Source organism: Ranitomeya imitator, chromosome 8, assembly GCF_032444005.1.
Source record: "Ranitomeya imitator isolate aRanImi1 chromosome 8, aRanImi1.pri, whole genome shotgun sequence".
In the NCBI taxonomy this organism is placed as follows: Eukaryota; Metazoa; Chordata; class Amphibia; order Anura; family Dendrobatidae; genus Ranitomeya; species Ranitomeya imitator.
Window position 1 is genome coordinate 149,219,462 of NC_091289.1, and position 25,955 is coordinate 149,245,416.

General features: G+C 44.3%; 1 protein-coding gene across 1 annotated transcript in view; it reads left to right on the forward strand.

Moving 5' to 3' along the window:
- Positions 1-20,059, forward strand: part of LRRC8C (leucine rich repeat containing 8 VRAC subunit C) — an 80,218-nt gene extending 60,159 nt beyond the window's left edge. Inside the window, exons 2-3 of the mRNA XM_069737536.1 lie at positions 12,669-12,810; positions 17,248-20,059. Of these exons, the coding sequence (XP_069593637.1) occupies positions 12,673-12,810; positions 17,248-19,500 (2,391 nt within the window). The 5' untranslated portion in view covers positions 12,669-12,672 and the 3' untranslated portion in view covers positions 19,501-20,059. The remainder of the gene's footprint in view (positions 1-12,668; positions 12,811-17,247) is intronic.
- The last annotated feature ends 5,896 nt before the right edge of the window (positions 20,060-25,955 follow it).

The following is a 25,955-nucleotide window of genomic DNA, read 5'->3' on the forward strand; positions in this document are numbered from 1 at the left end:
GTGTGGGGGAGCACGGGGGGGGGGAATCGGAGCGCGGCAGGCGTGGAACGGAGCACGGGGGGCTGGAACGGAGCACGGGGGGGTGGAACGGAGCACGGGGGGGGTGGATCGGAGTGCAGGGGGGGTGATTGGAGCACGGGGGGGTGGTGATTGGAGCACGGGGGGAGCGGACAAGAGCACGGGGGGGAGCGGAGCACTGGATGGAGGGGAGCCGGAGCAGTGTACCGGGCAGATCGGGGGGCTGGGGGGGCGATCGGTGGGGTGGGGTGGGGGAACACTAGTATTTCCAGCCATGGCCGATGATATTGCAGCATCGGCCATGGCTGGATTGTAATATTTCACCCGTTATAATGGGTGAAATATTACAAATCGCTCTGATTGGCAGTTTCACTTTCAACAGCCAATCAGAGCGATCGTAGCCACGAGGGGGTGAAGCCACCCCCCCTGGGCTAAACTACCACTCCCCCTGTCCCTGCAGATCGGGTGAAATGGGAGTTAACCCTTTCACCCGGCCTGCAGGGACGCGATCTTTCCATGACGCCACATAGGCGTCATGGGTCGGATTGGCACCAACTTTCATGACGCCTACGTGGCGTCATGGGTCGGGAAGGGGTTAAAATTCGGCTATTCGATAACTGTTAGTTCATCAAAAGCCTATCTTGATTTTCACATTAAGACTGTTTATCAATGATAATAGACTGTTTCAGTGTATAGTGGGCAGGGGGGGGGGGGGTTGGTGGGGATAGATCTGTGCTGAAATAATGCCGATCTCCTTTTTTTCTTTCTTTCCCGCATTTACAGTGGGGCGGTGCAGTCTCTCAGCCTATCAGCAGTGCACACACACAGCAATGTGCATGTGATGCACACAAGCATGGGCATGTGTCATTGGCTGTGCATGTCACATGTCCTTGCCCTATAAGAACCAGCCATTTTCCCCGTCGCCACCATTTCCTCATTGCTGCAGCTTAGTGTTAGACGGCACCACAGCTACTGTGGGTGCTATAGAGTATAAGAATCTTTTTTGCGAGCGAATTTTCTGAGAGATAGGTTTAGGGAGTCGGGACTAGTTGTAATATCAGCCATTTTCAGGGTAGGTTACAGCAGTTCATAGCATTTTTTACCTTTTTGCCAGGCAGGTCTGTGCCAGTGCTGTGCAAGTGTTTGTCACAGCATTTGGTGTAATCTAGCTCAGCCAATCCTTTTGGGCTAGTAGCATTGTCTGGTAGTCATCCGAGTAGCCCGCCTGTGAAGCTAGCTACACCGCCTGTGTATCTCAATTTTTACTGCATCTAACCCAGTAAATAGTTTTGGGCCTAGGAGCAGTGTCTGCACATCAGCGGAGTAGCCCGCCTGTGAAGCTAGCTACACCGCCTGTGTATCTCAATTTTTACTGCATCTAACCCAGTAAATCGTTTTGGGCTTAGTAGCAGTGTCTGCACGTCAGCGGAGTAGCCCGCCTGTGAAGCTAACTACAATGCCTGTGTATCTAAATTTTTACTGAATCTAACCCAGTAAATAGTTTTGAGCCTACGAGCAGTGTCTGCACGTCAGCGGAGTAGCCCACCTGTGAAGCTAACTACAACGCCTGTGTATCTAAATTTTTACTGCATCTAACCCAGTAAATAGTTTTGGGCCTAGGAGCAGTGTCTGCACGTCAGCGGAGTAGCCCGCCTGTGAAGATAACAACACCGCCAGGGTATCTAAATTTTTACTGAATCTAACCCAGTAAATAGTTTTGAGCCTACGAGCAGTGTCTGCACGTCAGCGGAGTAGCCCACCTGTGAAGCTAACTACAACGCCTGTGTATCTAAATTTTTACTGCATCTAACCCAGTAAATAGTTTTGGGCCTAGGAGCAGTGTCTGCACGTAAGCGGAGTAGCCCGCCTGTGAAACTAACTACACCACCTGTGTATCTCAATTTTTACTGCATCTAACCCAGTAAATAGTTTTGGGCCTAGGAGCAGTGTCTGCACGTAAGCGGAGTAGCCTGCCTGTGAAGCTAGCTACACCGCCTGTGTATCTCAATTTTTACTGCATCTAACCCAGTAAATCGTTTTGGGCTTAGTAGCAGTGTCTGCACGCCAGCGAAGTAGCCCGCCTGTGAAGCTAACTACACCGCCTGTGTATCTAAATTTTTACTGCATCTAACCCAGTAAATAGTTTTGGGCCTACGAGCAGTGTCTGCACGTCATCGGAGTAGCCCGACTGTGAAGCTAACTACACCTCCTGTGTATCTAAATTTTTACTGCATCTAACCCAGTAAATAGTTTTGGGCCTACGAGCAGTGTCTGCACGTCAGCGGAGTAGCCCGCCTGTGAAGCTAGACCCCCTGTGTATCTAAATTTTTACTGCATCTAGCCCAGTAAATCGTTTTGGGCCTAGGAGCAGTGTCTGCACGTCAGCGGAGTAGCCTGCCTGTGAAGCTAACTACAACGCCTGTGTATCTAAATTTTTACTGCATCTAACCCAGTAAATAGTTTTGGGCCTAGGAGCAGTGTCTGCACGTAAGCGGAGTAGCCCGCCTGTGAAACTAACTACACCACCTGTGTATCTCAATTTTTACTGCATCTAACCCAGTAAATAGTTTTGGGCCTAGGAGCAGTGTCTGCACGTAAGCGGAGTAGCCTGCCTGTGAAGCTAGCTACACCGCCTGTGTATCTCAATTTTTACTGCATCTAACCCAGTAAATCGTTTTGGGCTTAGTAGCAGTGTCTGCACGCCAGCGAAGTAGCCCGCCTGTGAAGCTAACTACACCGCCTGTGTATCTAAATTTTTACTGCATCTAACCCAGTAAATAGTTTTGGGCCTACGAGCAGTGTCTGCACGTCATCGGAGTAGCCCGACTGTGAAGCTAACTACACCTCCTGTGTATCTAAATTTTTACTGCATCTAACCCAGTAAATAGTTTTGGGCCTACGAGCAGTGTCTGCACGTCAGCGGAGTAGCCCGCCTGTGAAGCTAGACCCCCTGTGTATCTAAATTTTTACTGCATCTAGCCCAGTAAATCGTTTTGGGCCTAGGAGCAGTGTCTGCACGTCAGCGGAGTAGCCTGCCTGTGAAGCTAACTACAACGCCTGTGTATCTAAATTTTTACTGCATCTAACCCAGTAAATAGTTTTGAGCCTACGAGCAGTGTCTGCACGTCAGCGGAGTAGCCCACCTGTGAAGCTAACTACAACGCATGTGTATCTAAATTTTTACTGCATCTAACCCAGTAAATAGTTTTGGGCCTAGGAGCAGTGTCTGCACGTCAGCGGAGTAGCCCGCCTGTGAAGCTAACAACATCGCCTGTGTATCTCAATTTTTACTGCATCTAACCCAGTAAATAGTTTTGGGCCTACGAGCAGTGTCTGCACGCCAGCGAAGTAGCCCACCTGTGAAGCTAACTACACCGCCTGTGTATCTAAATTTTTACTGCATCTAACCCAGTAAATAGTTTTGGGCCTACGAGCAGTGTCTGCACGTCATCGGAGTAGCCCGACTGTGAAGCTAACTACACCGCCTGTGTATCTCAATTTTTACTGCATCTAACCCAGTAAATAGTTTTGGGCCTACGAGCAGTGTCTGCACGTCAGCGGAGTAGCCCGCCTGTGAAGATAACTACAATGCCTGTGTATCTAAATTTTTACTGCATCTAACCCAGTAAATAGTTTTGGGCCTAGGAGCAGTGTCTGCACGTCAGCGGAGTAGCCCGCCTGTGAAGCTACACCCCCTGTGTATCTAAATTTTTACTGCATCTAGCCCAGTAAATCGTTTTGGGCCTAGGAGCAGTGTCTGCACGTCAGCGGAGTAGCCCACCTGTGAAGCTAACTACAACGCATGTGTATCTAAATTTTTACTGCATCTAACCCAGTAAATAGTTTTGGGCCTAGGAGCAGTGTCTGCACGTCATTGGAGTAGCCCGCCTGTGAAGCTAACAACACCGCCTGTGTATCTAAATTTTTACTGAATCTAACCCAGTAAATAGTTTTGAGCCTACGAGCAGTGTCTGCACGTCAGCGGAGTAGCCCACCTGTGAAGCTAACTACAACGCCTGTGTATCTAAATTTTTACTGCATCTAACCCAGTAAATAGTTTTGGGCCTAGGAGCAGTGTCTGCACATCAGCGGAGTAGCCCGCCTGTGAAACTAACTACACCGCCTGTGTTTCTCAATTTTTACTGCATCTAACCCAGTAAATAGTTTTGGGCCTAGGAGCAGTGTCTGCACGTCAGCGGAGTAGCCCGCCTGTGAAGCTACACCCCCTGTGTATCTAAATTTTTACTGCATCTAGCCCAGTAAATCGTTTTGGGCCTAGGAGCAGTGTCTGCACGTCAGCGGAGTAGCCCACCTGTGAAGCTAACTACAACGCATGTGTATCTAAATTTTTACTGCATCTAACCCAGTAAATAGTTTTGGGCCTAGGAGCAGTGTCTGCACGTCATCGGAGTAGCCCGCCTGTGAAGCTAACAACACCGCCTGTGTATCTAAATTTTTACTGAATCTAACCCAGTAAATAGTTTTGAGCCTACGAGCAGTGTCTGCACGTCAGCGGAGTAGCCCACCTGTGAAGCTAACTACAACGCCTGTGTATCTAAATTTTTACTGCATCTAACCCAGTAAATAGTTTTGGGCCTAGGAGCAGTGTCTGCACATCAGCGGAGTAGCCCGCCTGTGAAACTAACTACACCGCCTGTGTTTCTCAATTTTTACTGCATCTAACCCAGTAAATAGTTTTGGGCCTAGGAGCAGTGTCTGCACGTAAGCGGAGTAGCCTGCCTGTGAAGCTAGCTACACCGCCTGTGTATCTCAATTTTTACTGCATCTAACCCAGTAAATCGTTTTGGGCTTAGTAGCAGTGTCTGCACGCCAGCGAAGTAGCCCGCCTGTGAAGCTAACTACACCGCCTGTGTATCTAAATTTTTACTGAATCTAACCCAGTAAATAGTTTTGGGCCTACGAGCAGTGTCTGCACGTCAGCGGAGTAGCCCGACTGTGAAGCTAACTACACCACCTGTGTATCTAAATTTTTACTGCATCTAACCCAGTAAATAGTTTTGGGCCTAGGAGCAGTGTCTGCACGTCAGCGGAGTAGCCCGCCTGTGAAGCTAACAACACCGCCTGTGTATCTCAATTTTTACTGCATCTAACCCAGTAAATAGTTTTGGGCCTACGAGCAGTGTCTGCACGTAAGCGGAGTAGCCTGCCTGTGAAGCTAGCTACACCGCCTGTGTATTTCAATTTTTACTGCATCTAACCCAGTAAATCGTTTTGGGCTTAGTAGCAGTATCTGCACGCCAGCGAAGTAGCCCGCCTGTGAAGCTAACTACACTGCCTGTGTATCTAAATTTTTACTGCATCTAACCCAGTAAATAGTTTTGGGCCTACGAGCAGTGTCTGCACGTCATCGGAGTAGCCCGACTGTGAAGCTAACTACACCGCCTGTGTATCTAAATTTTTACTGCATCTAACCCAGTAAATAGTTTTGGGCCTAGGAGCAGTGTCTGCACGTCAGCGGAGTAGCCCGACTGTGAAGCTAACTACACCGCCTGTGTATCTAAATTTTTACTGCATCTAACCCAGTAAATAGTTTTGGGCCTAGGAGCAGTGTCTGCACGTCAGCGGAGTAGCCCGCCTGTGAAGCTACACCCCCTGTGTATCTAAATTTTTACTGCATCTAACCCAGTAAATCGTTTTGGGCCTAGGAGCAGTGTCAGCATGTCAGCGGAGTAGCCCGCCTGTGAAGCTAACTACACCGCCTGTGTATCTAAATTTTTACTGCATCTAACCCAGTAAATAGTTTTGGGCCTAGGAGCAGTGTCTGCACATCAGCGGAGTATCCCACCTGTGAAGCTAATTACACCACCTGTGTATCTAAATTTTTACTGAATCTAACCCAGTAAATCGTTTTGGGCTTAGTAGCAGTATCTGCATGTCACCGGAGTAGCCCACCTGTGAAGCAACACTGCTGGTGTATCTAAATTTTTACTGCATCTAACCCAGTAAATAGTTTTGGACCTAGGAGCAGTGTCTGCACATCAGCGGAGTAGCCCACCTGTGAAGCTAACTACACCACCTGTGTATCTAAATTTTTACTGCATCTAACCCAGTAAATCATTTTGGGCTTAGTAGCAGTGTCTGCATGTCACCGGAGTAGCCCACCTGTGAAGCAACACTGCTGGTGTATCTAAATTTTTACTGCATCTAACCCAGTAAATAGTTTTGGGCCTAGGAGCAGTGTCTGCACGTCAGCAGAGTAGCCTGCCTGTGAAGCTAACTACACCGCCGGTTTATCTAATTACTAATTTTTAGCTGCATCTAACCCAGGAAATCCTTTTGGGCCTAGTTGCATTTTGTGCTAATCAGCAGAGTACCCCACCCATGAAGCAAGCTACACCGCCTTCTTCCTTTCTCAATCTAACCCCTCGGATCTGGGGTGTCCGCTCTTCCTCCAGCTCTCTCCTTCTCACAGGTGGACTACCGCGTGTATTCACACTGTGGCGAATCTTTTGGGCCCAGGCATAAGAAGTCGTCGAGGTAATGGATAATATGTGCCACCTTACAAACGTCCATGATGACCCATTCGAGGAAGCAACTAAACGCCTCAAATAGTGAGCAGGATATGGATCACCCCATGGGTAAACAGCGATCTATGTAGTATGCTCCTTCACAGAAGCAGCCCAATGGGAGGACACTATTTGGAGGCACAGGAAGTAACCGGAACGCCCCCTCAATGTCTGTTTTGGCCATTAGGGTGCCAAACTTCTTGACCCGCCTGATTGTCTCGTCAAAGGAGGTACAGTACATAGTACTGTACTTGGTTCCGCGTCAATGTTGTCATTTACTGACCTGCCCCTTGGATATGACAAATGGTGGATTAGTCTGAATGTATTGGGTTCCTTTTTTGGCATGACTCCCAACGGGGGTACCACTACGTCTTCTAAGGAAAGTGTTCTGAATAGACCCGCCGCCATTCTATCTAAAGATATTTCTTTTTTTAATTTTTTTGTCAAGACGTCTGGGTGTTGGTAGGGTGATTTTAGATTTTTACTCCAGCCTTTCTTGATTTTAGAAGGGCATGACATGCCTATATCTGTGTCTCCTCCTCCTTTTACTCCTCCACCTCTTTTCTTTTCGCATGACTATATGTAGTTGTGACTTTTCCATGTGTTTGTTGTGTCTTCTGAGCAGTTTGTCAGCTTTTGGACACCTTTTAAGGTGTTTTGTATGTGTTTTCTATGTGTTTGTATGTGTTTGTGTTTGCCTGCCATTGGTTTCAATGGGGTTCGACGGTGTTCGTCAAACGTTCGACGAACATTTGTCGAACACGTCCCAATTCGACGAACCGAACTCGAACACTAGGGGGGTGGCTCAACACTATTCACAACGGGACTTTGCTACCCCTTTACTCAGTAGGGTTACCAGTATTCAGACCTCCAGTGATCATACATATATTATCTGTCCTGTGGATAAGTATTTAGTGGGAAATTCCTTTAATTTCTAATTACAATTAACTGTTTGAACACTTCAAGACTTGAATACAGTTACTCCTGCTGATTATACTGTAGTATACCGACCTTTACTAAGAGGCCTGATCTGGAGTCTTACGAACTCTGTATAAGATCTCTTTTGTTTCTCAGAGATATTCTCCTGGAGAGAATCCCTCTGTAAGGCCGGGGTCACACTTGCGAGTGCAATGCGAGAAACTCGTGCAAGTCTCTCACATCAATACCTGGCACTGCCGCCAGCACTCGTGACCGGAGCGTTCAGCTACATAGAAATACATACAGCCGCACACTCAAATCCCGAGTGCCGAGTATTGATGCGAGAGACTCGCACGAGTTTCTCGCATTGCTCTCGCAAGTGTGACCCCGGCCTAATACAGACCACCACCATTTATTGTTTATACAGAATAGGACATAAATAATGAAGTAGGGTCCTGTGTTCTTGTACACGTGCCATCCATACTGTAATATGGCTTTGTACAGGAGGCCTAAAGGTACCGTCACACTTAGCGACTCTGCAGTGATATCGACAACGATCCGGATCGCTGCAGCGTCGCTGTTTGGTCGCTGGAGACCTGTCACACAGACAGCTCTCCAGCGACCAACGATCCCGAGGTCCCCGGTAACCAGGGTAAACATCGGGTTACTAAGCGCAGGGCCGCGCTTAGTAACCCGATGTTTACCCTGGTTACCATCGTTAAAGTAAAAAAAACAACCACTACATACTTACCTACCGCTGTCTGTCCCCGGCGCTGTGCTTCTCTGCTCTGGCTGTGAGCGGCCGGGCAGCCGGAAAGCAGAGCGGTGACGTCACCGCTCTGCTTTCCGGCCGCTGTGCTCACAGCCAGAGCAGAGAAGCACAGCGCCGGGGACAGACAGCGGTAGGTAAGTATGTAGTGGTTGTTTTTTTTACTTTAACGATGGTAACCAGGGTAAACATCGGGTTACTAAGCGCGGCCCTGCGCTTAGTAACCCGATGTTTACCCTGGTTACCAGCGAAGACATCGCTGAATCGGCGTCACACACGCTGATTCAGCGATGTCAGCGGGAGATCCAGCGACGAAACAAATTTCTGGACTTTCTTCCCCGACTAGCGATATCACAGCAGGGGCCTGATCGCTGCTGCCTGTCACACTGGACGATATCGCTAGCCAGGACGCTGCAACGTCACGGATCGCTAGCGATATCGTCTAGTGTGACGGTACCTTAATAGCAAAGTCATTTTCATAAACGTTCAGGAAATTCCTGAAAAAATGTTGAATATTATCAGATTGTTGAGTCATTTCTGTTCTTTGAGGCCTAATGTACTCACATTGAAAAAAATTAAAGGTGTCACTATCTGGACAACCCCTTCTTAAATGCTGTAATCCCCCAAGTAAGATAAAAACCCAGTGTTGTCCGCGCCAGGTGTGTTTTGCCACATGAGCATTGCAACCTACCAGAGGCCGCAGATGGCTTGCAGCACTCACACTTCCCTCCGATGTCCGAGTTTTGGGCAATGGAAGTCTAAGCTCTGCAACCCATCATCGACTACTGATTGGTTATAGCACTCACATCACATAGCAGTGTCACGTGAGTGTCGGGGACCCGGTGCAGGAGGTGAATGTCATTTTTTTTTTCATTTTACAAGGTGGTCGATGATATTTTAGTAGGAGTTGTCCAACTAGTAACCCCTTTAAACCCTGTTAATGATGACTTGGGTCTGCATTAAATGATCCCAGAAAAAGAGGTCTGCCAGAATTACTCCAAACCACAGTGACTACTTTTCTGGAAAGTCATAAAACCTCTCAGAAGAACATCCAAAGGGCTGCTAAGGTCAGATATCTAATGGTGTTATTAATTATTATTATTATTATAGCGCCATTTATTCCATGGCGCTTTACATGTGAGGAGTATTATTGTCAGCTGGCTGATAGACACTGAGAACTAACATTCCTATAACTTATGTAGGGAGCCAGTGCAGGGCTTTGTATACAGTATTTTGTAGAAGAAGCACCCTTTCCTTCCATATAGTGTAGCTGGACCACTCGTCTACATGTACTTTACAGGTTTGCAGGTTAGAAATCTTTTCTAAGACAAACTTAACTTTAGTAAGACACAGTGTCGGACTCGGGTACCAAGGGCCCACCAGTAGCCAACTCCAGGGTTCCACTTTTCAGCTACATGCAAATGTGACTTTATCCTCAATCACAAATCTATATAACAATAAACTGGGTAGATTGGGAAATGAATAAGATCCGCCTTTGTACATAGTGATTCAAGTATATAGTGCCAAGTACTGCTCATATAATATAAGAGGGTGGTGGCCCACCAGAGGAATCTCCTGTTCTCCTGACGGCCAGTCCAAGCCTGAGTAAGAGAAAGTGGGAACAGGTAACAGCATGGAAGGTACTATTGAACAAAAATTACCTTTTTATCAGATTTTGGCTACAATGGAAGCTCAGCTGCTTTCACACTATGAATAAGAGCGCCTCTTTGTGCCAGATATGCGCAAGTTTTTAATTCACTTTCACATGATTTGCTTGTTTTTTGGATTTATAATAAACGGTTTTTATTCATTGGATGAAAGGGACACAAAATCCCTCCATTCTCGTCTTGTTTTGCTGTGTTGCACCCATCAATGCAGTATTCTCAGCTTCACATGGTATGGACATTCATGGTGAGCTCTATACCTTTTGGTAGCTGAGTTGCAGTACCGAGAACGGCCACTACACGGCGTACAGAGCTGTGTTTCGCTGCTGTACACTGGTTACTTCTGGCCACTGTGGGAGCTGCTAAAAGCTGATATGTGGGGGTACTTGGTATTGGACCCCCACCAATCTGGTAGTGATAGTATAAGGATCATTATTAGAATCCTAGACAAACCCATTAAAGTAGTTATCCACTTTCAAACTTTTGTAAAATACCTAAAATTACAAATTCAGCAGGTACTCATCCTCCCTGGCCGCTGCTCCAGTTTCAGTGGTTTGACTGTAGAAGTGATACTATGTCATCAGCGTGCGTCACCACTCTATCCAATCATTGAGCTAAGTGGCTCCTGTACTCAGCTCTGTGGCCCCTGCCGTCAACCTCTGCACAGCTGCGGAGCTCGGTAATTGGCTAAATCACACTGTTTACACTTACTGCCAAAATACAAAGCCCGGAGCAACGGAGGAGAGCCAGCGCTGGACCTCTGTGCCGTCAACCTCTGCACAGCTGCGGAGCTCGGTAATTGGCTAAATCACACTGTTTACACTTACTGCCAAAATACAAAGCCCGGAGCAACGGAGGAGAGCCAGCGCTGGACCTCTGTGTCGTCAACCTCTGCACAGCTGCGGAACTCGGTAATTGGCTAAATCACACTGTTTACACCTACTGCCAAAATACAAAGCCCGGAGCAACGGAGGAGAGCCAGCGCTGGACCTCTGTGCCGTCAACCTCTGCACAGCTACTGAGCTCAGTAATTGGCTAGATCACACTGTTTACACCTACTGCCAAAATACAAAGCCCCGAGCAACGGAGGAGAGCCAGCGCTGGACCTCTGTGCCGTCAACCTCTGCACAGCTGCTGAGCTCAGCAATTGGCTAGATCACACTGTTTACACCTACTGCCAAAATAAAGAGCCCCGAGCAACGGAGGAGAGCCAGCACTGGACCTCTGTGCCGTCAACCTCTGCACAGCTGCTGAGCTCAGCAATTGGCTAGATCACACTGTTTACACCTACTGCCAAAATAAAGAGCCCCGAGCAACGGAGGAGAGCCAGCGCTGGACCTCTGTGCCGTCAACCTCTGCACAGCTGCTGAGCTCAGCAATTGGCTAGATCACACTGTTTACACCTACTGCCAAAATAAAGAGCCCCGAGCAACGGAGGAGAGCCAGCGCTGGACCTCTGTGCCGTCAACCTCTGCACAGCTGCTGAGCTCAGCAATTGGCTAGATCACACTGTTTACACCTACTGCCAAAATACAGAGCCCCGAGCAACGGAGGAGAGCCAGCGCTGGACCTCTGTGCCGTCAACCTCTGCACAGCTGCTGAGCTCAGCAATTGGCTAGATCACACTGTTTACACCTACTGCCAAAATACAGAGCCCCGAGCAACGGAGGAGAGCCAGCGCTGGACCTCTGTGCCGTCAACCTCTGCACAGCTGCTGAGCTCAGCAATTGGCTAGATCACACTGTTTACACCTACTGCCAAAATACAGAGCCCCGAGCAACGGAGGAGAGCCAGCGCTGGACCTCTGTGCCGTCAACCTCTGCACAGCTGCTGAGCTCAGCAATTGGCTAAATCACACTGTTTACACCTACTGCCAAAATACAGAGCCCGGAGCAACGGACGAGAGCCAGCGCTGGACCTCTGTGCCGTCAACCTCTGCACAGCTGCTGAGCTCAGCAATTGGCTAGATCACACTGTTTACACCTACCGCCAAAATACAGAGCCCGGAGCAACGGACGAGAGCCAGCGCTGGACCTCTGTGCCGTCAACCTCTGCACAGCTGCTGAGCTCAGCAATTGGCTAAATCACACTGTTTACACCTACTGCCAAAATACAGAGACCGGAGCAACGGACGAGAGCCAGCGCTAGACCTCTGTGCCGTCAACCTCTGCACAGCTGCTGAGCTCAGCAATTAGCTAAATTACACTGTTTACACCTACTGCCAAAATACAGAGCCCCGAGCAACGGAGGAGAGCCAGCGCTGGACCTAGAGACGTATTGAATTTGTTATTTAAGATATTTTAAAGAAGTTTGGAACCCATTTTCCTGAATGTGGACAATCCCTTTAAATATAGCCAGCAATAATGCAAAGGTTCCCATCTGGTAAACAATGGGGAACCATTTATTTTTGTGTTATTATTACATATTTGAGTCTGTGCACATGGCTGAGTGACACAGGATACATCACCATCCCAGTAACTAAAAAGATTACATTATAAGAAATTACCGGCATTATAAAACCAATTAGAATAAAATGTATGATGTCCATTGTTTAATCACATAAAATTAAAAGTCTTAGAAACATGAAAAGATATCATATAATTGCTGGCTAAACTGATGAAAAGCAGCAGCTACGCAACATATTAGATATATAATATGATAAATAAATTAAAAAGTCCAAATGATAATAGTGCAATGTTACATGCTATGGTACAAGTATTGGTGTGACAGGCCTATGACAGTTGATACATCAGTGTTATTTCTGCCTTACAGGACAATGATTCCGGTTACTGAATTCCGCCAGTTCTCGGAGCAGCAGCCGGCATTCCGAGTGCTCAAACCATGGTGGGATGTATTTACGGATTACCTATCCGTGGCCATGCTTATGATTGGTGTTTTCGGCTGTACATTGCAGGTAATTGCTATATTATTGATTTGGCTAATGCCCCTCTATTCCTAATTCCTCTACATTATATTTATTTTCTTTTTGGGAAGGATTCTACTTATCGATGGAGGATAATGGCACTATATAAATAAACGGTATTATTAATGAGATATTGATACAGCAAGTAAACTTTGGGTACCACCAGAAAAAAAAACAGTAAACCATTGATCTAGTAAATGTTTTGGGTTTGATCTCGTCATTAAACCTTAAAGAAGTTGTCCAATACTTGGACGACCTCTTCTCATACCCCACACCTGGCCCCGATAAAATAGAAAAGCTTATACTCACCTCCCATGCAGGCGCCGTTCCAGCGGTGTCGGCACTCGCAGTTCTGGGGCTCTTGTTCAGTTGTTTTGACACGTGACCCCGATTCCCAATCGGCGCTAGCGTCACTGTTTCCGCCTTCGGACAAATCAAACACCAAGAGGAAGTCCGGGCCGTGGTGATCTCTCACTTCCTCTTAACGCTCGATTTGCCTGAAGGCGGAGACAGTGACGCCATTGCTGATTCGGCCCCAGACTCACCTGTCATAAGAACCACACAAAAGCCCCGAGAACACAAGTGCTGACAACCGCTGGAACGGCGTCGGCATCGGAGGTGAGTATAAGCTTTTTCATTTTATCAGCGCCTAACATTTAGATCAAGAAGGGTTGTCGTAGTTGTGGATAACCCCTTTAAATTCCAAAAGATTTTATCAATTTGATATTTTTGGAGTGTATCAGTTTTGGGTTGTGGCAACCTATTAATGAGTCTAAGTGCAACTATACAAAGAGGCCAAATGTAATTATACGATTTATTTATATTGTGTTATCTGTTCAATATGAGCTTTATGTAGGATGTCAAAAGACTCGGCACTACCTTATCTCTCAGGTAAGTCTATGATTAAGTAGTCAGGTGGTATCTGCTACCTTTTTACTCAGTGATTAAAGAAACTCAAGATACGGAACATGTGCACACCAAGTCATTATTCCATTGCATATTTTCATTCTTTTTAGCGTTTTTTTTAAGCACTTTTTCAGGCAAGTTTCGGATTCGACCCACCTGAAAAAGACATTGTGTGCACATTCCCTTGGAGAACGTTTTTGCTGGATCTGTTCCCATTTCTCGTTTCCGAATGAAATGTTAATGTTGAAGGATAAATACAGGACAAAAAAACATCTCTCCGATATATATATTTGTAGCCAAAATATCCATAAAACTCTGATAACTGATAAGCCGTTATTTAAACACTAATTTCCTTCTGAATTGAATTCATTTCGGTGGATAATTTGAGGAAATTCCATTGTGACTTCACATCTGATATTGTAATTTGTCTCTTAGGCCTTATTGTCTGAGAAACAACGTTGGAATTTGTTCACCTGCTTGATTCACCTTATATTCATGTTGTTTTTTTACCAGAACAAACAATCCAAATAATAATTACATTACAAGGCATTTCCTCTAAGATGCTATCTCTAACCTGTTTGGATCCAGAAGTTTGCATTCTCTCAAGACTCATAAAAATTCATGTGTAAAAGGTGGTGGAAATGTCAGAAATCCGGATGTAAAGAGGACCCGTCTAACAGTCTTACAATAATTCTGTAATATTGTTACCTGGTGGAAATGTCGCTGTTCTCTTAAATCCAACATTATTTGTTTTATGTTCCTCACCATTTCTGAAAAACGGCCCCCTCTTCCCTGTATGCAAATCTAGTGTTGTCAGCCAAGGGGGTGTAGTCCTCAGCTCTTCTCTTTGGGTGTCTTCTTCAGGATCATGCCCTCTTGGCTAACAAGACTAGATTTACATACAGAAAAGAGGGCAGGGAATGGCTCAGAAACAGAGAAGATCAGGAAAAAAAGACAGGAAAACCTTTCCTAGATTCAGGAGAATTGCAGCATTTAGACTTGACAACATATTTGTGGCAAGTTACGGGTCCTCTTTGAAGTGATGCTTAAAAGGGTTGTCCATCCGACACATAGCAGATAATGCATTAATATAATAAAAATAAAATAACTGATACTTACCAGCTATAAAATAACTGATACTTACCAGCTACACAATAACTTACACTTACCAGCTATAAAATAACTGATACTTACCAGCTATGCAATAAATTACACTTACCAGCTATAAAATAACTGATACTTACCAGCTATACAATAACTTACACTTACCAGCTATAAAATAACTGATACTTACCAGCTACCGTATTTTTCCGACCTTAAGACACAGTTTTTTCCTCCAAATTTGGGAGGAAAGTGTGGGTGCGTCTTATGGTCGGAATGTAGCATGTGGGGAGGGGGCAGCAGCTAGTGGGATCGCACTGTGATCCCACTTGCAGGAGGCAGAAAAATGTCCCAGCTGCCCGTCCAGCACTCAGGAAACCACTCCCCGCCCACCTGTGAGCTGAGCAGTGAGCGGGGAGCAGCACATGAATACTCCTTCCCTGAATCAGGGACACACATGGTTTCCCCAGCGCTGGATTCCTGCAGCAGCTGGGAAGATCTGTGTGTCCAGTGGAGGAGCAGGCAGCAGCAGGGGCCAGGGGAGACAAGATCGCTGCATACCTGCCTGGCTGTGCTGGATGCTGAGGCATAAGGACCTGTGTGATGTCATGAAGTGGGCGGGCTGGAGCGTCACATGTCATCACAGGCCTTCAGAGTCATCACTAGAATCTGCTGGCTTCCTCTTATGACCTGTCCTGTGGAGAGGCAACAAGAGGGAGAGCTCTGTGTGTGCAGTCATGGGATGCTCCAGCTTTTCACCTCACCACAGTGGCTGGCTGCTACAATTAAAAGGTTAGTCTTTACAACACACAATAAAGCACTCTGCCACTCCTGTGGTGAACTATAACTCCCAGCATGCCATAGGATCTGCAGGACATGCTGGGAGTTATAGTTCTCCCAATGAGGTCTTAAAGCAGCACTCCAGTGTTATTTTTCAGTGCTGGAATGGTGCTTTAAATAGAAGCCCTGTGCCCCCATTCTTATACTCACCCTCTAGCATCTTCATATAGTACTTTACAGACACCACACTGGTCCCACAGCACCATCTTCTACCCGGTGCTTCCAACATAATAACATACTATTATATATAATAACACCACATATAATAGTATGCTATTATATTTTACCACTTTTTTTTTTTTTGCTTCAAATATTTTTTTCCCTATTTTCCACCTCTAAAACCTGGGCGCGTCTTATAGTCCAGTGCGTCTTATAGTCTGAAAAATACGGTATACAATAACTTACACTCACCAGCTATAAAATACCATAACTTATACTTACCAGCTATAAAATAACTTATACTTACCAGCTAATTCTTCTACTGCACCAGTGGTCCCATCATTCTTTGTGAGCTTTTCCGAAGTAAGCACAACACGACCCCCTGCCACCAATTACTGGCCTCAGAAGTCATGTTCCAACCCTGCTACCACCATCATCGTCACTGAGGCCATTGTTTGGCAGCAATAGTCACATGCATGTGCTTTGAATGTGATCACTTCCAATGAGTTCATATAGACCAGTGCATCCACTAAAGCAGCGGGCAAATTAGTAAGCTATTTTATTATTTGAATAAATCTCTAGCTTTAAAACTGTTTGACAACCCTCATTTAAGTCTGGATGATTATGACCATGTCATAAGAGTAATCGTAGCCATTGTAGAAAATAGCCATGTCCGATGTTATGGGGTCTGGAGGTTAATTTGGGATCACATATGTGCAGACAAATCACTCTGTTTTGTAGGTAAAAATAAGCTATTGGATTTCTGTTAATGGTGCTTTAATGTAAATTTTGTTTTTTTGGTGGGACCCCTTGTTAATATTAAAGAGTAAGCAAACTTTTTTTAAAAAAATGTAATTATACACCGGACATTACAAAGTTATGACTTTTTGTAATATACTTAATTTCCTTTTTTTGCTTCCTTGTCTTCCCACACTATACAGCACTGCTGATTCAATACTTAACTCATGGTCCTTGAGAAGCTGCTTTTAACTTCTGCTCTACAAAGATCCTTACACTATAGTCCAACAGCCTGTGTACAGAACCTTCCTTGTTTGATACGCTCTGCTCTGACTGTTCTCAGACAGGGAAATTTCTGTACACAGACTATTTGAATATAGTGGATGGATCTTTACTGAACAGCAAGTAAAAGCAGATTCTAAAGACGCATTGAAAGAATACTTCAGCATAGTGTTTGGGAGGGAAGGAAGAAAAATAAGGTAATGACGTATATTACAAAAAATCATAACTTTGCAATTCCTTAAGTATAATTAAATAAAAAATAAGAATTTAATTACTTTTTAGGAGTTATTTGGAGTTAAAATACTGCCTTAAAGCCATTCATAGAATTTACATTAGTTATGGAAGTTAAAATAATTATTTTAGAAATAATTACAACCTTTTCTTGTCCTTCTTTATAACCAGGTAATGCAAGACAAGATTATATGTCTGCCAAAGAGGGTACATCCAGTCCAGAACGCTTCCATCTATAATGCTTCTGGTGCCACTAATATGCCTCTTCCAGCTCCCAAACCAACTGGGACTGTGGAAATGAGGGGATTAAAGACAGACTTGGATCTCCAACAATACAGCTTCATTAACCAGATGTGCTATGAGCGGGCTCTTCATTGGTATGCAAAGTATTTCCCTTACTTGGTTCTCATCCACACTTTAATTTTTATGGTGTGTAGCAACTTTTGGTTTAAATTTCCTGGATCAAGCTCCAAAATTGAGCATTTCATTTCCATATTGGGGAAGTGTTTTGACTCGCCTTGGACAACCAGAGCCTTATCTGAAGTATCTGGTGAGGAGCCAGAGGAGAAGGACAACCGAAAAAATGCTCTGAACAAAACAATTGCCACCCCTTCGGCTGTAGAGAGTCCACTAGTGAAGACCCAGTCACTAAAATCCATACCCGAGAAATTTGTGGTTGATAAAACTACAGCAGGAGCCCTGGATAAAAAGGAAGGAGAACAAGCTAAAGCCTTATTTGAGAAAGTTAAAAAATTTCGACTCCATGTTGAAGAAGGAGATCTTCTTTACGCCATGTATGTGCGCCAAACCATACTGAAAGTTCTTAAATTCCTCATTATTATCTGTTACAATAGTGCACTTGTTTCCAAAGTACAGTTTACTGTGGATTGTAACGTTGACATACAAGATATGACGGGATATAAGAACTTTTCTTGTAATCATACAATGGCACACTTGTTTTCTAAATTGTCCTTTTGTTACTTGTGTTTTGTTGGAGTCTATGGACTTACGTGCCTTTATACTCTCTACTGGTTGTTCTATCGATCCTTAAAAGAATATTCTTTCGAGTATGTGCGTCAGGAAACTGGTATAGATGATATCCCAGATGTCAAAAACGACTTTGCCTTCATGTTTCACATGATAGACCAATATGACCCACTGTACTCAAAAAGATTTGCCGTTTTTCTATCTGAAGTAAGCGAAAATAAACTGAAACAGTTAAACTTAAATAACGAATGGACAGCTGATAAGCTGAGGCAAAGGTTACAGACTAATGCTTACAACCGCCTGGAGATACAATTATTTATGCTCTCCGGTCTTCCAGATACTGTCTTTGAGATAACCGAGCTGCAGTCTTTAAAGCTTGAAATCATCAATAATGTCATGATACCAGCAACAATTGCTCAGCTTGATAACCTTCAAGAATTGTCCTTGTATCAGTGCTCTGTAAAAATTCATACGGCAGCCCTAGCTTTCTTAAAAGAAAATCTAAAGATACTGAGAGTAAAGTTTGACGACGTTCGAGAACTTCCACCATGGATGTACAGTTTGAGAAACCTGGAGGAACTGTACTTGATTGGCTCTTTAAGCCCTGATATATCCAAAAATATAAACCTTGAATCTTTCCGGGAATTGAAGAGTCTCAAAATAATTTATATAAAAAGTAATTTATCTAAAATCCCTCAAGGAGCAGTTGATGTTTCTGGTCATCTTCAGAAGTTAAGTATCCTTAATGATGGAACCAAGCTGGTAATGCTAAACAATCTTAAGAAAATGGTCAACTTGACAGAGCTGGAGCTTATACACTGTGACTTAGAGCGAATACCTCATGCAATTTTCAGTCTTCTAGCTCTTCGAGAACTGGATCTTAAAGAAAATAATCTTAAATCCATTGAAGAAATACTTAGTTTTCAACATTTGCGTAAACTCACAATATTAAAGCTGTGGTACAACAGTATTACTTACATACCAGAACACATAAAGAAACTTTCAAGTTTGGAACGACTGTATTTCAGTCACAACAAGATAGAGGTGCTTCCTTCTCACCTGTTCTTATGCAACAAACTTCGATACTTAGATTTATCTTATAATGATATTAGATTCATCCCTCCTGAGATTGGAGTTCTCCAAAGTTTACAATATTTCTCAATTTCTTGCAACAAAGTGGAAAGCGTGCCAGATGAACTGTATTTCTGTAAGAAATTGAAGACCTTAAAAATTGGGAAGAATAACTTAAGTACTCTCTCACCAAAGATTGGTAACTTAGTATTTCTGTCTTACCTGGACATTAAAGGTAATCATTTTGAATCTTTGCCTCCAGAGCTTGGAGATTGCAGGGCCTTAAAGAGAATCGGACTTACTGTAGAAGACACCTTATTTGAGACACTTCCATCCGATATTAGAGAACAAATGAAATCTGAATAGGACAAATCAGCCTTACGTCGGGATCTATTATGGGACTGGAAGGGAAATAAAATGAGAGGGCGGTTGTCAGATCAAAAGGATTGATTCATGATTTCTGGACCTTATTAATTTTTGTCATGGCCCACTCATATTGGGCATTATTTTAATGGACATGTTGTTGGTCGATCTGTTTCAACACGGTAGTGTTGACTCAGAATGAAAATCACCTTAGACAATCTGGCATTAAATTAATCTATTGCAGGGCAATATAACTTTTTGTCAGACCTATGTAGCCTTTCATTTTGGGTTTTCAAATGCTCAGGTACTGTCTGTAGATCTGAGGAACATTTATATTTTGTTAAAATCTGTAACAATTATTTTGTGAGCTATTTTGTTACTGTTTCGGGGACCAAGCTATCATGAAGTTCATCAAGTATATCTGTTTTGTATGACTAACTTATCACTCAAGTCTTTCATGAATGTTAGTTTGTGCCTTATTTAATCACCTATTGAAAAAAAAAAGTGTTTCGGACTTTTCTATTCTAGAATGTCATGCACTATAAAATTTATTTTGAACATGGATGAGCTACTTTTAATTTTTTCAGACTTTTTATGTTGTGTACAATATTCCAATTTCAGCGCTATTGACAGAAAAATAAAAATGTTATGGGTCTCAGAAAATACCATCATAAACCACCAATTTAAAAAAAAAAATCGGAATTTTATTTCTTCGTTTAAATGAAATTTTAAAAAAATCTCAGCAAGTTTGATATCACCATGATCATACTGACCTGGAGAATTGTGGTTCAGATTAATTTTTATCAGAAAATGTATGCCATAAAAGAACTCACATCATGGATTGTATTATTGCTGTCAAAATACAACATTTGGAGGTCTTCAAAATGCTGCAAACCTTAAAGAGGTTGTCCAGTCCAAATTGATAAGTCTGCAGTCACTCTGTATGTGACTGCAGACTTATGAATACCCCCAGTGCAGGCACTGTGCGCTACGGGGATTTGCTGGTTTCCGACCTGGGACCGGAGGGTATGTATGAGTTATACATGCTCCCGGCCAGTGGGTGCAGCCTCGCTACATACACTCCCACTGGTCAGCCACGTCTCTAGATTGGGCGCTGCCTCGCTCAATATAGATTGAGGCCACTCTCAATAGATGGGCTTTGGCCGGGAGTATGTATAACTCATATACAGTGGGGCAAAAAAGTATTTAGTCAGTCAGCAATAGTGCAAGTTCCACCACTTAAAAAGATGAGAGGCGTCTGTAATTTACATCATAGGTAGACCTCAACTATGGGAGATAAACTGAGAAAAAAAAATCCAGAAAATCACATTGTCTGTTTTTTTTAACAATTTATTTGCATATTATGGTGGAAAATAAGTATTTGGTCAGAAACAAAATTTCATCTCAATACTTTGTAATATATCCTTTGTTGGCAATGACAGAGGTCAAACGTTTTCTGTAAGTCTTCACAAGGTTGCCACACACTGTTGTTGGTATGTTGGCCCATTCCTCCATGCAGATCTCCTCTAGAGCAGTGATGTTTTTGGCTTTTCGCTTGGCAACACGGACTTTCAACTCCCTCCAAAGGTTTTCTATAGGGTTGAGATCTGGAGACTGGCTAGGCCACTCCAGGACCTTGAAATGCTTCTTACGAAGCCACTCCTTCGGTGCCCTGGCGGTGTGCTTTGGATCATTGTCATGTTGAAAGACCCAGCCACGTTTCATCTTCAATGCCCTTGCTGATGGAAGGAGGTTTGCACTCAAAATCTCACGATACATGGCCCCATTCATTCTTTCATGTACCCGGATCAGTCGTCCTGGCCCCTTTGCAGAGAAACAGCCCCAAAGCATGATGTTTCCACGACCATGCTTTACAGTAGGTATGGTGTTTGATGGATGCAACTCAGTATTCTTTTTCCTCCAAACACGACAAGTTGTGTTTCTACCAAACAGTTCCAGTTTGGTTTCATCAGACCATAGGACATTCTCCCAAAACTCCTCTGGATCATCCAAATGCTCTCTAGCAAACTTCAGATGGGCCCGGACATGTACTGGCTTAAGCAGTGGGACTCGTCTGGCACTGCAGGATCTGAGTCCATGGTGGCGTAGTGTGTTACTTATGGTAGGCCTTGTTACATTGGTCCCAGCTCTCTGCAGTTCATTCACTAGGTCCCCCCGCGTGGTTCTGGGATTTTTGCTCACCGTTCTTGTGATCATTCTGACCCCACGGGGTGGGATTTTGCGTGGAGCCCCAGATCGAGGGAGATTATCAGTGGTCTTGTATGTCTTCCATTTTCTAATTATTGCTCCCACTGTTGATTTCTTCACTCCAAGCTGGTTGGCTATTGCAGATTCAGTCTTCCCAGCCTGGTGCAGGGCTACAATTTTGTTTCTGGTGTCCTTTGACAGCTCTTTGGTCTTCACCATAGTGGAGTTTGGAGTCAGACTGTTTGAGGGTGTGCACAGGTGTCTTTTTATACTGATAACAAGTTTAAACAGGTGCCATTACTACAGGTAATGAGTGGAGGAAAGAGGAGACTCTTAAAGAAGTTACAGGTCTGTGAGAGCCAGAAATCTTGATTGTTTGTTTCTGACCAAATACTTATTTTCCACCATAATATGCAAATAAGTTGTTAAAAAAACAGACAATGTGATTTTCTGGATTTTTTTTCTCAGTTTGTCTCCCATAGTTGAGGTCTACCTATGATGTAAATTACAGACGCCTCTCATCTTTTTAAGTGGTGGAACTTGCACTATTGCTGACTGACTAAATACTTTTTTGCCCCACTGTATACCCTTCATTCCCGACTCAGAAACCATCAATTCCTTGCAGCGCAGAGACTTACCGAGACTTACCACTCACTGAAAAATAAAAAAGACTATTAGAGAAGCATATTAAACGTCCTAGCTTTGAGGATGGGTACTGAGGTGAAGGTATGAGCCTGAAATAGTCAATACTATTTGGAAAGTGTGAATATGCAGAAAAGAGAATACAAACAAGAAGTGGCACCACATAGTTATAGTAAAGCACAGTGGTGTCAGACTGACCTCTCCTTTCCAAAAAACGCACTCAACGGGCATTTCGCCTCAGGCTTCGTTATCTCTATGCGAAACCTTAATGCGAAACGCGCGTTGGGTCAATTTTTTTTATTCTCTTAATTCTAACAGGTTTGGGGTATTTTGTGGAACTGTCAATGTTATTTCAGCTGTGTATTATTTATGGGATATCTTTGTGTAGATAATTGCCATTTTGAATCCAATTCTCCTTGATATATCCAGGATCTACAGTATCTTTTTTACATTAATGTTTTTGTTCAAGTACATGTGAATCCCTGATCAATGTCAACTATTGGTGAAAGCTCTCCGCAGCAAGACACCAATTCTTCCACCTGACTCTTTGGGACCTGCATGGGAGACTGTTGTGAATTCTGTGGCAGAGCTCCCTCCTGTGGTCACGAGTGGTACTGCGGCTTCTGAGTTTCCTTCCTCAGGTGATGTGGTGAAGTCGTTAGGTGCTGCTCTATTTAACTCCACCTAGTGCTTTGCTCCTGGCCTCCAGTCAATGTTCTAGTATTGGTCTTGCTTCCTCCTGGATCGTTCCTGTGGCCGTCTGCTCTGCATAAGCTAAGTTTTGCTTGTGTTATTTTTGTTTTGCTATTTTTTCTGTCCAGCTTGCTTAATTGGTTTTTCTTGCTTGCTGGAAGCTCTGGGACGCAGAGGGAGCACCTCCGTACCGTTAGTCGGTGCGGAGGGTCTTTTTGCCCCTCTGCGTGGTTGTTTGTAGGGTTTTGTGTTGACCGCAAAGTTATCTTTCCTATCTTCGGTCTGTTCAGTAAGTTGGGCCTCACTTTGCTAAATCTATTTCATCTCTGCGTTTGTATTTTCATCTCTACTCACAGTCATTATATGTGGGGGGCTGCCTTTTCCTTTGGGGTATTTCTCTGAGGCAAGGTAGGCTTGTTTTTCTATCTTAGGCCTAGCTAGTTTCTCAGGCTGTGCCGAGTTGCATAGGGAGCGTTAGGCGCAATCCACGGCTGCCTCTAGTGTGGTTGGACAGGATTAGGGATTGCGGTCAGCAGAGTTCCCACGTCTCAGAGCTTGTCCTATGTCTTTTGGTTATTGTCAGGTCATTTTGTGTGCTCTGAACTTCAAGGTCCATTGTGGTTCTGAATTACCTAATCATAACAGTACTGGAGGCCCAAAGTACTAATGCTTCTCAATAGAGGGAAAAAAGAAGTTCTGAGACCATTTTTTTTTCTTTGCACTGTGTTTTGCCTTTTTTTTCCCCTAGACATTTGGGTGGTTCAGGACACAGGTGTAGTGATGGACATTAAAGGTCTGTCTTCATGTGTGGATCATCTCACTGCAAGAGTACAAAATATTCAAGACTTTGTGGTTCAGAATTCTATGTTAGAACCAAGAATTCCTATTCCTGATTTGTTTTCTGGAGATAGAGCAAAATTTCTGAGTTTCAAAAATAATTGTAAACTGTTTCTGGCTTTGAAACCTCGCTCCTCTGGTGACCCAGTTCAACAAGTTAGGATCATTATTTCTTTATTACATGGCGACCCTCAAGACTGGGCATTTTCCCTTGCGCCAGGAGATCCTGCATTATGTAATATTGATGCGTTTTTCCTGGCGCTCGGATTGCTGTACGATGAACCTAATTCGGTGGATCAGGCAGAGAAAAATTTGCTGGCTCTGTGTCAGGGTCAGGATGAGATAGAGATTTATTGTCAGAAGTTTAGAAAGTGGTCCGTGCTCACTCAATGGAATGAAGGTGCGCTGGCAGCTATTTTCAGAAAGGGTCTCTCTGAAGCCCTTAAGGATGTCATGGTGGGATTTCCCATGCCTTCTGGTCTGAATGAGTCTATGTCTTTGGCCATTCAGATCGGTCGATGCTTGCGTGAGCGTAAATCTGTGCACCATTTGGCGGTATTATCCGAGCATAAACCTGAGCCTATGCAGTGCGATAGGACTTTGACCAGAGTTGAACGGCAAGAACACAGACGTCAGAATGGGCTGTGTTTCTACTGTGGTGATTCCACTCATGCTATCTCCGATTGTCCTAAGCGCACTAAGCGGTTCGCTAGGTCTGCCATCATTGGTACGGTACAGTCAAAATTTCTTTTGTCCGTTACTTTGATCTGCTCTTTGTCATCTTATTCTGTCATGGCATTTGTGGATTCAGGCGCTGCCCTGAATTTGATGGACTTGGAGTATGCTAGGCGTTGTGGGTTTTTCTTGGAGCCCTTGCAGTGTCCTATTCCATTGAGAGGAATTGATGCTACGCCTTTGGCTAAGAATAAGCCTCAGTACTGGACCCAGCTGACCATGTGCATGGCTCCTGCACATCAGGAGGATATTCGCTTTCTGGTGTTGCATAATCTGCATGATGTGGTCGTGTTGGGGTTGCCATGGCTACAAGTCCATAACCCAGTATTAGATTGGAAATCAATGTCTGTGTCCAGCTGGGGTTGTCAGGGGGTACATGGTGATGTCCCATTTCTGTGTATTTCGTCATCCACCCCTTCTGAGGTCCCAGAGTTCTTGTCTGATTACCGGGATGTATTTGATGAGCCCAAGTCCAATGCCCTACCTCCGCATAGGGATTGTGATTGTGCTATCAATTTGATTCCTGGTAGTAAGTTTCCTAAAGGTCGACTGTTTAATTTATCTGTACCTGAGCACGCCGCTATGCGGAGTTACGTGAAGGAGTCCTTGGAGAAGGGTCATATTCGCCCGTCATCGTCGCCATTGGGAGCGGGGTTCTTTTTTGTGGCCAAGAAGGATGGTTCGCTGAGACCTTGTATAGATTACCGCCTTCTAAATAAAATCACGGTCAAATTTCAGTACCCCTTGCCGCTGCTATCTGATTTGTTTGCTCGGATCAGGGGGGCTAGTTGGTTCACCAAGATAGATCTTCGTGGTGTGTATAATCTTGTGCGTATTAAGCGGGGCAATGAATGGAAAACTGCATTTAATACGCCCGAGGGCCATTTTGAGTACCTAGTTATGCCTTTCGGACTTGCCAATGCTCCATCGGTGTTTCAGTCCTTTATGCATGACATCTTCCGAGAGTACCTGGATAAATTCCTCATTGTATACTTGGATGATATTTTGGTCTTCTCGGATGATTGGGAGTCTCATGTGAAGCAGGTCAGAATGGTGTTCCGGGTCCTGCGTGCTAATTCTTTGTTTGTGTCTCTTTGGTGTTCAGAAGGTTTCATTTTTGGGGTTCATTTTTTCCCCTTCTACTATCGAGATGGACCCTGTTAAGGTCCAGGCCATCTATGATTGGACTCAGCCGACATCTCTGAAGAGTCTGCAAAAGTTCCTGGGCTTTGCTAATTTTTATCGTCGCTTCATCTGTGGTTTTTCTAGTATTGCTAAACCATTGACCGATTTGACCAAGAAGGGTGCTGATGTGGTCAATTGGTCTTCTGCTGCTGTGGAAG